General features: G+C 42.6%; 1 protein-coding gene across 2 annotated transcripts in view; it reads left to right on the top strand.

The window, feature by feature from the left end:
• The window catches only part of nan (transient receptor potential cation channel subfamily V member nanchung), a 98,115-nt gene that overhangs the window by 18,047 nt on the left and 63,773 nt on the right, over positions 1–16,295 (top strand). The window contains exon 2 of one of the 2 annotated variants that reach the window (XM_071684321.1): positions 11,448–12,118. The exons of the other annotated variant lie outside the window; for it this stretch is intronic. Within the exon in view, the coding sequence (XP_071540422.1) occupies positions 12,031–12,118 (88 nt within the window). The 5' untranslated portion in view covers positions 11,448–12,030. The remainder of the gene's footprint in view (positions 1–11,447; positions 12,119–16,295) is intronic. 2 annotated transcript variants of the gene reach the window in all.

Here is a 16,295-nt window from a genome sequence, read left to right as displayed (position 1 = left end):
CATCCCATCCCGCAAATCAGACGGGTAATGTGTCCTCCGCTGTGAACACAATATCTAACTTAGCACACAGATCGTCAAATATATTTCCTTTCCCGTTTCAGTAGCTCTTCACTGTGAATTTATTTCTCATTATCTGTCGTCCACCTGGTAATGTTTTGCTGCCGATAGATATATGTATTGCTGTCTATCTGTTAGGCTATCTATATCATCGCTAATATCACGTCTTTAAAATCTCTGAAACATTATGGTTAATCCATTTCTATGTATACTGGTAACACTGTTTAGTTATTGATTCCCTCACCATAAGGTTGATAGCACCTCTGGTAACACTGCTTCATCATAAAGAGAGTTAAGCTCTGAACTTTTCAATCCTGGTAACCTCACGTTGGGGTCAGGTCTCTTCTCTGACACCCTTGATAGTTCAGCAATAAGCACGTATTCGAGTATTGCATGATCGCTCAAGTGGTATTGTTACATATCACGTCTTTATTTTTAGCCTGTTATATGTGAACTTAAAATTAAGTTATTAACAACGTATAATTCCTTCTTGCTGTAGCGCGTTCAGTAATATCCAGCACAGAACATTTTCCTGGATACGTTTGATGACGAACTGATGTAACCCTGGCTGGCTCTCTCCTCCCTGGCTCTCTCCTCCCTGGCTCTCTCCTCCCTGGCTCTCTCCTCCCTGGCTCTCTCCTCCCTGGCTCTCTCTTCCCTGGCTCTCTCCTCCCTGGCCGATCCAAGTGTTCCATGTCCTCGTTGTTGTTCAGATTCCTCACCAACACAGCCGTTTCTCCTCCCTGTAGGTCTGCTTCCTGCATCATTTGATCTGGTTGATCGCAGCATTGTGCACTATCATTATAGTGTCGAGTTCTTTTCTTTCCCACTTCCACATTATGAACCATCTGAAAAGACGTGAGGCATTAGATGATCCTCGCCAGAAGAGTCAGCCTCCCTCCCATCTTTGTCATCTCATACCGTCCTCACCTCCATACTTGGTCATGTCATACCGTCCTCACCTCCATACTTGGTCATGTCATACCGTCCTCACCTCCATACTTGGTCATGTCATACCGTCCTCACCTCCATACTTGGTCTCATGGGAGTAAGATGCCACCCCATCTCTCTAGTAAGCTACGTGCCAACAGTATTTAGTGTCTGGACTGCTACTCATCATCCGGTAACCCGCCAGGTTCAGGGAACGTTGCTTCTAACCATCTTCCTGTTTGTCTGATAATAATCATTATGTCGTTGCTTCTGTATTGCTGCTGATCTGATCTCTAACTTTCTCTTCATCTTCATCATCTGGATGTTTTCATTTGCCAGCCTGAACATTACCCTAATATCTTGCTTTATTATCAACTTGAGAGTAACAAGTTTGACCTCTGGTCTAGAAATTCTTTTCCAAATATCGTTTCCTTCAGTTTCCAATCCTGCATCTCCCAGGTCAACTGTCTTTACTATCTCTCTGATCCTTACTTTACTGTCTCTTACTATGGCTATCATTCAATCACACGTTATCACCCATCTCCCGTCTCACTGTTTTTACAATATTCTCTTTTTCCTATTGGTTGCCTAACGCGCCCTCGTGCACATATGTATGTATGTATGATTTTTTGTGTCTGTGTATACTTATGTGACTCTTTGTCTCTTTTTACCTGACTTTGTTTGTTTCCTTTTGTAGGTACTTACACGTATTTATCACCACATACAAACACACACATACACACACACACACACACACACACACACACACACACACATTCGTGATAATAGGTTTTGATTATTATATCTGTAATCTTATGGTTTGCGCAGACGGCATTTTGAGGGAGATTGAGTAAGATACAAAGAAATAATACGATATTTCTGCAACCCTATTCCTTACCTCGCTGACGACCTACCGTTTTCCTGGGCCCCGTCCACCTGTATTCCATTTTCTCCAGTCTTGCTCGTGTTATGGGACCATGAAAATTGCCGGTCAATTCCAAGGATTTTCTCTCACTTTGTTTAATGTTTCACGTCTGACCCCAAATTCCTTACCATCTTGGTAGGTGTCCATACATAACTAGGTCATCAGCAAGATCATTGTATTTCCTATGATGACGTATATCAACTTTATTTTTATTGATTCTTTTGGCTAAACCTCGGCCTCATTTCCCCGTAATGAATGGCTGGACATGCAGTACAAGATACACCACACACTCCTGGTTGATGCTATGACTGACTTATCCCTGACCAAGTAGGAAAATGTCTCCCGTTTTCTGCAAGCATCCACTTGTATCAGTGTAACATACATCTAGCTTTCCAGTGTACTGCTTTCACTAGTGCCTCTGCTGCTTCCCATCATCATAATGATCTTTATCATTAACAATTTAGTGGATGAACTTGAAGTGTAATAAAACTTTCTGAAGATCTCCTGATACATCTGTTCTCCACATACTCGATGCTGCATAGGTAAAACGCACTTAAAAAATACCTCATTGATTACTCACGACGTGTTTATGTGGTTAAGGAGCGAGAGATAAGGAATAACATTATCATTGTCGTTTTGTTTACAATACATTGAGAACTGGCCGCCCAGGTCAAACCTTCACAATGTGAAATCTAACATCGGTAACTTTTCATCTCCACTTCCACTGTAAATTGTTTCTCTCTGTTTACACTGTTTAACATCATTACCTTGTGATCACTTAATATCATCATGTGATCACTTAACATCACCATGTGATCACTTAGCATCATGTGATCACTTAACATCATCATGTGATCACTTAACATCATCATGTGATCACTTAGCATCATCATGTGATCACTTAACAACATCATGTGAGACACTATGCTACATACAGGGAACATGTACTGCCTGGCCTCAGGTTACGTGCTGATTACAGGACTTGCCCAGATGTAATTTTCTTGCCAATAAAATGACGAGGGAATTTTTTTGAGCTTCCTGGTAACGATGCTTCGTGCACGACGCTTTACTTTGTCGTTAATGACCATGTGACGTGACCCTGGCGACGAATTACCAGGTGGAAGAATGGGGGAGGGTGGATGAGGGAACAGTGTGAGGGGGGACGCCTGGGCGGCTGTGGAAGGTACGAGCAGTGATGGTGAGGTCGTGTGGCCTCACAGCTCATGATACAGTTAAGAAAGATGGTAGACTACGGAGTGTGTGTATGTGTGTGTGTGTGTGTGTGTGTGTGTGTGTGTGTAAGGGGGGGGGGGGGGGTGGAAAGAGACATTTATCTTCGTTGAGCCCCAACCCTTTGCATTTTCATCACGTACATATTGATATTCCTGTGGTTTCTGTTATCTGGCCTTGTGTACTTTCGATGACTTCCTTTCCTCCGTAAATTTCTCTTGCCTGATGTCACTCGAGTCCTTTTGTTCTGGATCATCTCGTGACCTTCAAGAACTGCTCTGTGGTAAAGTGGTCAAGGTCTCTTACGAAGGTGCGTGGGTCGAACTGCTTCACAGCCAAGGGATTCGTGGAACTCTTCGCCGCAGTTGTAACAAATGAACGTCTATATCCATTGCCCTCGTGTCTTGCTATTTCTCAACACTTTTGCGTCTCAGTTGACTACTTAGTGTTAGCTTGTCCAATCCTGAGATGGGTCTGAATTCTAGATTGTTATTTGCAAGAAACTGTACATCTCGTTGCATGGAAAAGATTATGAAACACAGATATAAGCTAGGGAAGAAGTGATTATTACGTTTACAGATGTGATGCTGCCAGTTGCTAAACTGAAGTGCTTGTTGCCAACAAGAGACAATCATCTGGTTTTACTGACCACATCCCAGCTCATCAGCCGAGTACCGGTAGGTGAGCCACTTCCTGGATTGGCCGTCGCCGCGGAGAGAGGCAGGTGAAGCTTCATCACGAGATCAGTCTCAGGGTAAGAGACATGGTCAGCGTGGAGTAGTGAGGCGCACCGGTGGGTCACATGGCTGTAGAGGCTGGACATTAAGATAAGACTATCCTGGTGACCCCTGGCTCTAGGTGCTGGTGAACCTGGGATACAGACGATATCATCTCATATCTGACCAGACAAGGTGGGAGTAGGACAAGAGGCAGTCACGATGCACGCTTCCACCTTACCCAGGCAGGAACTACTGTTGCGTTCATATGTGTCAGGGAGGCAGGCGTACCTGAGGTGACCAGACACACAGCAAGCTACTACGTACACTGATATAATGCGTGCCAAGCCTGACGTCACATCTGACTTCAAGCTGCAATTCCTGTCTCACGCAGGGTGATGACTGGTCAGTCTTGAGGGAGGCTGCACAAATCTGTTCATTCCACAAGAAAAGTTGTGGAATAAACGTGAGCATCAAACGACCGATATCCCTGCCTTTCACAATCAGTGAAATCCTAAAAAAGATAGTGTCCGTTCACACGATATTACTCAGATTCATCGCCAGACATCACCTGCTGAGCGAGAGGCAATTAGAACTGGGAAAGGATCGCTGGCGCAGTGGTTGACCTAATTAGTGTCTGAGGAGTTTGGATGACGTACTTCTTCACCCCAGAATCACCTGCTCCCTGGTAATAGACATTCCTCAAAACCAGGCCCGAGAGAGACACCAGGGACTTGTTATTACACCACTTGTGGTCATAAGAATTCGTGAAAACGTGTGATACCTTCCAGGTGACCGGCCTTAAGTACCCGCTTTCTGGTGAGAGCTCAATGAATCTGAACCTAAGGATGATCTAAGCTGCTCATATCTCCGTTGAGGACTGTTTTAGTGATATAGATATCAACCGAAGTCCTCGATAAAGTGAATTACTTTTGCTTTTCAAAAGAGTGGAGGCGCTCTGTAACATGGAAATCAAGGATCATCGACTCATTGGCCGAGGTAAGATGTACTGCTTCAAAGGACAACAAGGAGCCTCTTGAAGTGTACCGCTAGTATATGGAAGGGAGTTTAAGATCAGTGATCATGAAGATAACCTCAGGATGAATCTGAACCCTCAGGTGAGAATGATGTGCTACGTGCCAGATATGAGATAATCTCTTTATCTAAATCTTTAAGACTCATTTTCTTTTAGAGTACAAGCTGCCAAAATCCTTCATTATACAGCTAGGGTTTGCTTTAATGCTATTGGATGTCATCAACCTATGTGGTTCTCGGGTACTTGTCAAGGTTAGGGTCTTGTATTGCCACTTACTTCAAGCTTAACGACTCGTTCCAACCACAATAACACGACAGAACATTCTCCGATGTCGGAGAGGCGTCGTTGGCTTGACGGTCAGACACAAGGATTATCTACATAAGTTGCAGTTGCTTGTCTCCTGCATGCTCAACTCGATGGAGAAAATCATATTATACATCGGCCCCTCTGGCCGGAGGACATCACTGCGTGACCAAGGATCTTGTCTTCATCTGGCGCCAAGCATCAACACAACAGATGGTCAAACGCAGAAGAAAGCAGATCAGGCGAAGGTATACCATTGTAAGCAAACTTTCTTATACAGACCAGATATACGAAGGGATTAGCTTTCCCCTAAAAACAATGATCTTGCTATGAAGGTTACCTTCATAAGATTATTAACAGAAGTATTAAAGGAAATTCATTCTAGTAGGTCAAAAGGAAGCATCTGGCGCATCAGTAGCATCAGTAGCCACGTTAAGCTTTAGGCTTTATGAACAGAGGAAACATCGGTGAGATTACAGGAGAACAAGGATACAAATTCCCACCTCTTCCTTGCTTTACCCAGACAGCTTTAGTGGAGAGAGAGAGAGAGAGAGAGAGAGAGAGAGAGAGAGAGAGAGAGAGAGAGTTTTGTGTCTACAGCCAGTGAGAAATGAACACTATAGACTTTTCATTCAGAAATAGAGGAAAGTAGAACTAGATCATATATGATATGCACAACCAGATCATATATGATATGCACAACCAGATCATATATGATATGCACAACCAGATCATATATGATATGCACAACCAGATCATATATGATATGCACAACCAGATCATATATTATATGCACAACCTGATCATATATGATATGCACAAATAAAACTTGATGTTATGAATTGTTTTGTAACGACCAGAGAAGCTGGTGAAAGTGACGTTGGCGAGTGTGCAGCGTGACAATGACTAGAGAAGAATATGAATCAGGCGGCGTAAAACAGGGATAAGTCACTTTTGCAAGCTTTTAAAAATGACTAATTGTGACATGCATATTAATGAGACACAAATGAATGTAATTTGTCCCTTCCTAAAAAGCCAGCGAACAAGATTTGTGGTCCAGTGAGAAAGAACGTAGCTGAGGCTGACGCATCCAGAGAAGACTGAACAATACTGCAGGGGAAAGTAATAGTCATGATGTAAGGGAAAGTAATAGTCATGATGTAAGGGAAAGTAATAGTCATGATGTAAGGGAAAGTAATAGTCATGATGTAAGGGAAAGTAATAGTCATGATGTAAGGGAAAGTAATAGTCATGATGTAAGGGAAAGTAATAGTTATGATGTAAGGGAAAAAAACGAATTCCTTGATGATCACAAGAGGCTGTGGTGTGTGACCTACCGTGGCTGGCCCTAACCTGGGGAGTGACAGAGATTCCCACAATGATTCCTATCGACCCTTCCTGAAACTCTGGTTTGACCAACACTATCTATCTATGATTGCACCAGACTATGGATGTGGGAGGACACATCAGGCACGACAATGGATGCTGATATCCATAATGGTTTGGTAAAGACGAAACTTACACGTCAGGAATATAGATCGTGTCATTAGAAGGTCCTGGAAATACCGTTATTCTTATCACACAAGTTTATGCTGAAATGAATTACCTTTCCGTTGTATCTCTCGGAATGAGTCACAAAATTCCGGTAACAAGTACATCTCTCCACGTTGGTCCCCGAGTTGCTGCATCCTCATACATTGACCTTCAACCCGACACAGCAACACTTGGTGTGATCAACCTACCGACACAGCAACACATGGTGTGATCAACCTACCGACACAGCAACACATGGTGTGATCAACCTACCGACACAGCAACACATGGCTGTGATCAACCTACCGACACAGCAACACATGGTGTGATCAACCTACCGACACAGCAACACATGGTGTGATCAACCTACCGACACAGCAACACATGGTGTGATCAACCTACCGACACAGCAACACATGGTGTGATCAAACTCTCTTCAATATATCTTTTACATGAGCAAATCTCGTAACATTAAGCCTTCTTATCAACATAATCGCCAAACATTTCCCTGAACAGAATATTTAACACGTGTCACTTTCACTGAGAGATTACCTCCCTGTTCTCGTCACAGTGGTCGAAAGAAGATGTGGCTTGCGTAGTGAGAGATGTGACCAGAGTCTCTGGCAATCCTCTTATACAGAAAACTTTTTTTTTTGTTTGTTTTACAGACGGATCAAATGTAATGTTCTTGATGTCGTGTGGGATCCAGGTGCGACCTGTGGGATGTGAACCATGAGTGTCTTGTGGTGTTGCTCTATAGAGGGAGAATTATAAACATCAAATGTTCCTTTTTAACACACCCACAAAACCCAAAGACACAAACACCCGCATACGTTAACACTCACACAAACATGAAAATCTTGAAGAATCTAGCTTACAAACACCTGGGAAACTCTCAGTGATTTTAACAGCTGTTTTCTCTTACCTTTTTTTCCTTTCTCTCAGGATGACCTTGACTGTTACATGTTTTACTTGCGCTATGTCGGTCACTATACAGGAGGTGTGTATAGTACTCACATTCGTGGGTCTTACAATTCGTTTGTGTTAATGTAGATTCTCTTTTTGTGTTAAAGAATCCAGTCTAGTTTATTACGCATTAGTAAAGTCGTGCCTTCCTGACCTTCGTTTCGTAGCTCCTGTAGAGAGTCAGATATTGCATTTTACTTTCTCCAAAGAGTAAGCCAAATGCAAACGCAAACCAACCAGCCATTGACTTTTGAACTAAGACTTACACTAAGCATTAACTTTCACAATATCGGCGAATGGCGGAATGACATTGTTCTGGGGAATGATCACTCACCACAGCCTTTTTGTCTTCATACCTCCTATATTGTAGGCACAAGTTTCCAACTAACCCGAAAATGCTGCCCCAGCAGCCAGGAATTTCACCTACGACCAAGGACATAGGTGAGTTAATGACAACATTCTCTGCATGTCTAAAGACAGGGGACAGACAGGAGCAGCTCTTTGTAGTGTAAAATTCCGGGACTTCTGTTCTCCAGCTGAATCAGTTCAGTTGTACTTTTAGTTTGAAGTAACACACGTTTATATACGTCGAGGTGGTGGTTACTTGGTGGGAGGAAGTTCCCTCTCACGTAGCACAGTGATCATGAACATCACATTTGTATGTAAGATTATTGACGAGAGGATTATAGCACATAGCTGTTCTATTACAACCATGATTTTCCTTTGTATATCACATATGGGACCCCCTTTTCTTGCCAATTCTGATGGATATATTTTCTTATGTATATAAACATGGGACAAAGGGCAGATATTCAGATCCTACGTTGTACAGATCGTATACATACTCTGGCTAACACACGTTTGTCATATTTTGTCCTTCACTAAACCTTTGGATCAGATGCCTTATTTTAGCACTGGAAACATGGAAGCAAATGTGTCGGTCTTTTTGTTGAGTGAGATCTTACCCATCCTCATAACGCTTATTCACTGTTCTGTTTTCTTCATCATTGTTCACAATATTTCAGGTTTTTCATCTAACGATAATTTTTTATGGTATTTTACTACACATGTCAATGTTTAGGTTTTTATTACACTAATTATCTAGTTATTGTCAATTCGTGACAAAAATAATGAGCTGTCTTCTATTTTGTTTTAGAATATGTACTTAAGAAACGTCTCGGGTTCAAAAGTTGAAAATTATTACGCATTTCACTCATGTTATCCACTCGACACTTAAATATCATTACAGTTTCTGCTCCTTATTTCATAAATATCATTTTCTTACTTCCTAGATTAATATTTCACATATCTTCCTGAGACGCCATTTCTTTGTCTTGTGGTAAAATGTTGTTTTCCATCATGAAAAAAGTTGTATTGGTTTTTTCCCTGTTGCACAAAATTCGACTCTTTCATACAGAACGAAAAGGATTTTTATTGGTGGATTATTCACGTTTTTCTTGCTCTTCCATATTTTTATTGGTCGAATATTCACGTTTTTCTTGCTCTTCCATATTTTTTTATGTCTAAGTTCTACGAGGTCATGGTGGAGGCTCTGTGGAAGACCTCAGTATATATGACACCACGAACACATACACATAGGAACACACTGGATTTGCTGTTTAACATTTACAATATTTTCAAGTTTGATGACTGAACTTACAAGTTGTAGGGCGAGTGTGGCTGTAGTGATGACAGGAGACATCGTGTGTCTCCTGCACTCCAACATACAGGGTAAGGTTTCCCTCACACTGACCGCGGTACCTGCGTAGAAAGCGGCGTTCACTTCCTTAGTATACGACGCATGACTTCTTTAGAAAGAGTCGTCTCACCTTCCGAGAACGTCACACGTAACCTGTGTAGGATGTGACGCGTCAGTGACGTAGCTTGTGACGTTTCTGGTGAGGCATCACGCGTGACCAGGAACAGCATCGTATTGTGTAGGTTGAGGAACAACGAGAAAATAAGAGGCCAGATCTATGTAACTTGGAAGGTTTTCATCTTACTGTAATGGAGGGGTTGTGATGTTGTTGTAAGGTAAGGATTCGAATTATCTTTACGAAACAAGAAGGAGTTCTGTTTCCCAGGTAACCCTTGGCATTGTTCCTTCAAATGATCACGCGATCTGTACCGGGTCTCGTGTGCTGGACGGGGCCATATCTGCCTTCCTTACCGTTGACTGGCGCCAGGCTGGCCCTTAAAGTGTTAAGTGAGGCCAGGCTGGCCCTTAAAGTGTTAAGTGAGGCCAGGCTGGCCCTTAAAGTGTTAAGTGAGGCCAGGCTGGCCCTTAAAGTGTTAAGTGAGGCCAGGCTGGCCCTTAAAGTGTTAAGTGAGGCCAGGCTGGCCCTTAGAGTGTTAAGTGAGGCCAGGCTGGCTCTTAAAGTGTTAAGTGAGGCCAGGCTGGCCCTTAAAGTGTTAAGTGAGGCCAGGCTGGCCCTTAAAGTGTTAAGTGAGGCCTGGGTGGCCCTTGAGTGTTAAGTGAGGCCTGGGTGGCCTTTGAGGGCTAAATGAAGTCTGGCAGGCCCTTGAGTGGCAGACTGGGCCTGGAGGGGAGAGAATAGTCTCAGTTTTAGCAGCTATTGATCCCTTAACGGAGGTAAGGATGAAAGCGACCTTATAATGGGAGGCCATATGGGTCAGTGTTGCAGGTACCATCAAGTGTCGGGTTACCGCCCTGACTACAGCTTCTGACCCAACGACTTGAAATAGCCACACACACACACACACACACACACACACACACACACACACGCATATCTACATTCAAAAGTATACTTGTAAAGGTAAAACACACAATCTCATACCCTGATATGTATAAGAACTATATTCTGAAATATTTTCTAAGACACATGAATGGAAAATAAGTGTGAAATACAATCGAGTTCCATATTATAATGTGTGTGTTGTATGAGATATTATAATGTGTGTGTTGTATGATATATTATAATGTGTGTGTTGTATGAGATATTATAATGTGTGTGTTGTATGAGATATTATAATGTGTGTGTTGTATGAGATATTATAATGTGTGTGTTGTATGAGATATTATAATGTGTGTGTTGTATGAGATATTATAATGTGTGTGTTGTATGAGATATTATAATGTGTGTGTTGTATGAGATATTATAATGTGTGTGTTGTATGAGATATTATAATGTGTGTGTTGTATGAGATATTATAATGTGTGTGTTGTATGAGATATTATAATGTGTGTGTTGTATGAGATATTATAATGTGTGTGTTGTATGAGATATTATAATGTGTGTGTTGTATGAGATATTATAATGTGTGTGTTGTATGAGATATTATAATGTGTGTGTTGTATGAGATATTATAATGTGTGTGTTGTATGAGATATTATAATGTGTGTGTTGTATGAGATATTATAATGTGTGTGTTGTATGAGATATTATAATGTGTGTGTTGTATGAGATATTATAATGTGTGTGTTGTATGAGATATTATAATGTGTGTGTTGTATGAGATATTATAATGTGTGTGTTGTATGAGATATTATAATGTGTGTGTTGTATGAGATATTATAATGTGTGTGTTGTATGAGATATTATAATGTGTGTGTTGTATTGGATAGTGAATGTGACGTACAGTGTTGTTTCTGGTCATTCCCTCATCATTACGTCATATTGTTACGTGATAATGACACAAGAGGACAGTGTTGTGGCCACGATGATGATGATGATGATGTGTGTCAACCAGTCAGGTCACGAATCCTGAGTGTACCAGTTCCTTTCAGGAGGATTCGACCCGAGGAACCTCACTTGACCGGGAAGGATATGAGCCTAAGGACTCTCTTTCTTTTAAGGATACGATCCTATACTGACTCTTGCCTGGCTTCTCCTTCTGCTGGCTCATTCATTACTGACCTGATGACCTGGAATGATCTCCAACCACTCGCCGTGACCTGCAACCTCGGATGACCTGGGACAACTTCCCATCATCCCTGGATGACTTATTAACTTCTATCACCTCGGATAACCATTGCTAACCGTCCATCACCCTGGTTGACCTCTGTCTCGAATGGACTTCACCAACTGGTCACCTGAGAGGCTAGGTCACCCTCCTCTGCCCGCATTACTGGGTCACTTTGATCCATTTTCCACGACCTACCAAGGTAGGCATGACAGCCCCACCTACTCTGTTCTGATGATGTCATTGGTCGCTCTGTAACTACCTCTGTTCTGTGACCTGTGAATGACCTGGATATACTGGGTGGCGCTGTAAAGACCTGTGACCTGGAAACGACCATCTTGACGACCTGCCTTGACCTGCTGCCCAACCATCTTGACGACCTGCCTTGACCTGCCCCCTGGGTAACCATGGGAAATACGGAAAGTAGCGTGACGTCAGGAGTGAAGGCCCAGGCCAACGCTGTCGTTGAGATCTACAGCCTCGTTGACCTCAATGGTAAGCCTTCGTTAACCTTGATGTTATGTCTTCGTTGACCTCAATGGTAAACCTTCGTTAACCTTATTGTTATGTCCTCGTTAATCTCAATTGTAAGCCTTCATTAACCTTGATGTTATGTCCTCGTTGACCTCAATGGTAAACCTTCGTTAACCTTATTGTTATGTCCTCGTTAACCTCAGTGGTAAACCCTCTTTAACCTTAATGCTACGTTCTCGTTGATCTTGATGGTATAGTCCTCGCTGATCTTACTGGTAAGTTTTTGTTGACCTTCATGATAAGACTTTATCAGACTTAGTGGTACTTGTTAATTAACCTTAAGGATAAGGTCTTGTTAACCTATATGTTAGTTGACCTTTATGTTAAGTCTTCGTTAACCTTAATGACGCGTTCCGATTGACCTTACTGATTACTTCTGGTTGACTTTCATGGTTAGCCTTCGTTAACCTTAATGGAACGATCTCTTTAGCCCTTATAGTAAGTCCTCGTTGATCTTAATGGTAAGTAAGAATTCACCTTTAAGGCAAATTCTCGTTGACTATCATGATAAGCATTCGTTGACCGCAACACAGTCAGTGTATGAATTATTCCTTCACTATAACTATTCTCAAATCGTAGATTATCAACAATCACTAAAGCATGAAACTCTTCAGATCAAGTCATCCTTTGTCAGGTGCATAAGTCAGTCAGTGAGTGCAACATTGACTCATGAGTCAATCAGTGACTAACAACAGTCAGTTACAAACCATGGTAAGTCATGAAAACAAATATCAAATATCACAACAAATGCCAGAATCACAACTGATTAATCACAAGTTATTTCCTCAGCTAAGTTTCTTTTGATCATTAACCCATCAAGATCTGATCACTAAAACAACCATTTGACCAGCCATTCACTCATCAAAGCAGCAGCTGCTCCGTCGAGCAATCCATTCCTCAAGTAATGAGCCAGTGATGTGCCGGAGGCCATCAACAAACTACTAACAATCAACCAAAAACGAATCAGTTTACCAACCAAACAAACAACGGACTGATTATGTAGCCATCATCTGTGACTGTACCAGGGCACCTGTGACTGTACCAGAGCACCTGTGACTGTACCAGGGCACCTGTGACTGTACCAGAGCACCTGTGACTGTACCAGGGCACCTGTGATGGTACCAGAGCACCCGTGATGGTACCAGAGCACCTGTGACTGTACCAGGGCACCTGTGATGGTACCAGAGCACCTGTGACTGTACCAGGGCACCTGTGATGGTACCAGAGCACCTGTGATGGTACCAGAGCACCTGTGACTGTACCAGGGCACCTGTGATGGTACCAGAGCACCTGTGACTGTACCAGGGCACCTGTGATGGTACCAGAGCACCTGTGACTGTACCAGGGCACCTGTGATGGTACCAGAGCACCTGTGACTGTACCAGGGCACCTGTGATGGTACCAGAGCACCTGTGACTGTACCAGGGCACCTGTGATGGTACCAGAGCACCCGTGATGGTACCGGCTCAGGTGTGGCAAATCTCACAATACTGGAAAGCTCTCATCGTTGCCCAGGACACGTCGGTGTAAATGCCTCTCATAGACAGTTCATTGGAATTAAAATTCTGACATTCGGAATAATCATGTGAATGGAAATGTCGGGGATCGTGACAGGCGATGTGTCTGTGTGGTGGCCAGCCTGGCTCGCTCGCTCGCTCATCTACCCACAACCCGCCACACTTCACAACACATAGAATTCAAGATCTTTATCCTGTTTTCATTGATTTTCGCGGAGGTAAATAGTGGTTACCATAAACCTTCTTATGAGAGTATTTAGGTATACAATTTCAAGCAGGTCTGTGTGTGTGTGTGTGTGTGTGTGTGTGCGTGTATATATATATATATATATATATATATATATATATATATATATATATATATATATATATATATATATATATATATTACAAAAACCAGATTATATTTTTGGGGTCTGTCTTGTTGCATAATACATTAATTTCCATGATATGACAGGTTAGGGGCACTGCATCGTTTGTGAGTTTGTTGGTTGGGAAGTGTGTGGTATTATACGACATGTCAGCGGTGGTGTGTACCAGTGGTGAGCAGTTAGTGTGGCAGGTTGAGGTGCAGAGCAGGACACCGCTCCAGTCCAGTCATCATCATGACGGAAGGTCGGACACTTGTAGCTGGTTCGTTCTTATCCACGTCGTCTCAAACAATAGAATTCGAAGCCTCATTTATTCTTCCCCGGACATGAAGCCATACATTTGAAACTCTTTCTTCCGCTTGTATGAAAGTCTAAGGATAATCGATAGATATGCAAATAAGATGTTCAAGTATCAATATAATATTCTGAGGAAATATCTATCCGTTGTTCAACACAAGATTCCTAAGTTGCGGCATGAACTGGCCAGACGCTGGGTAGATGAGAGAACCTCACATTTTGAACCAGTTACCACAACAGCTGTTGTGTAGCTTCGTATTAACTATATGTCTGATGACGACTGATATATCGATTGTAATTAAATGAAATATGACGGACAAATACGACTGTTGTTTGGACAATAAAAGCCGAAAATAAACCCGACCTTGAGAAGGTAAATGATGGGTTAAGGAGGCCAGTAGATCACATGAAAGCTCAAGTTTCCTCCATCAGTCCTGCAGTGATGAACTGATTGACGGAGTTTTCTGCCACAATCACAACTACCAATATTGATGCAGGTGGTCATGATGATGACGTCGACTCGAGTGACAAACCAAGAGAAACAAAGTTATTTGTGCCAACTTGATATGATGAAGCACTCGACACAAGGTCATTCTAGCCGAGTACTCGACACAGGAATATGCTGGCCGAGTTTGAGATTGATCGACCCAAGAATATACGAATAACTGGAATTGATTTTATCTCCTTTCTTGGAAGGGAGAAAGAAGGTATGTGGGGAAGCACAGTTACCTCACTTCTCTGTGAAAGATAATTATGGTAATCTTACTGATTACTTTTCCTGCTGATTCTCGATACAACTCCACTACACAGGCTGAGGAAGGTGAGGAAAACAAAATGATATAGTTATTATCAGCAGTTTGATATAACATTATTAGGTAATTACTTTTTGTTGTCGGCACCTCATGATATTATGGTATGCGCAGGGAAGCAGGAGCTGGAGAGTGGAATGAAAAACATGAGACACTAGCCCCGATGTGTGGATGTGTAGTGAGTGAAATGTGTGGGTGAGGTGTTGAGGTGGGTAAGGTGTTGAGGTGGGAGAGGTGTTGAGGTGGGTGAGGTGTTGAGGTGGGAGAGGTGTTGAGGTGGGTGAGGTGTTGAGGTGGGTGAGGTGTTGAGGTGGGTGAGGTGTTGAGGTGGGAGAGTAAGATGAGACGGAGTGTGGCGCTGGGAAAGTGCTCCTTCTGTCTAGTTTGAAGATGAAAACAACTTAATTAAGTTCTAAGTTAATTTCGATTACTTTTCGTCCATCTCGTTCTGAAGGACATTTGCGTTATGAAAAGATTACATTTTCCATCAGTAGACTGGCACGAATCATAGACTGGCGAGATCATGTGTGAAATATTCGCCAAATTCAGAATTATGCAAATTAGATTGTGTGGCTGACACATAGCGAGTGTGGCTCAGATGACAAGATCTGAGAAGGGTTACCGTGGAGGCTCTGTTGTGACGGAGCCGTGGGTCAAACTTGACTCTGTTACAACCTGTGACGGGAAGTTCTACTGTCTGTGACGGTGACTGCCACTGCCTGTCACACGCTGTTACTTCCTGTGGCGGTAAGTCTTAAAGGCTATGAATGTTACATGCTGTGACGGGAATGTGACCAAGCCAGACTCCCTGTTACTACCTGTGACGGTATTTCTTATTGCCAGTGATGGTACTTATGAATGGCCAGCACATCATTAAGTAATAACTCATACTAGCTTTATCATAGTGGCCGTGTCAGGCTCCCTGTTACTACCTGTGACGATAAGTCACAGGTAGTAACCTGTCATATCAAGGGACGGCGTGTTACCTCTTGTTACATTACCGACCACACTAACTACAGTATACCGACCACACCATCTACTGTATACATCTCTTTTACATGTAACTTTCTCAATGCTTGCTCTAAGTCTCTTTGGCTCACCAGCTGCGCCACACCTGACCTTGGCTCACCAGCTGCGCCACACC

Source organism: Panulirus ornatus, chromosome 38 (genome assembly GCF_036320965.1).
Source record: "Panulirus ornatus isolate Po-2019 chromosome 38, ASM3632096v1, whole genome shotgun sequence".
Lineage (NCBI taxonomy): Eukaryota > Metazoa > Arthropoda > Malacostraca > Decapoda > Palinuridae > Panulirus > Panulirus ornatus.
This window is presented reverse-complemented; position numbering and strand designations above follow the sequence as displayed.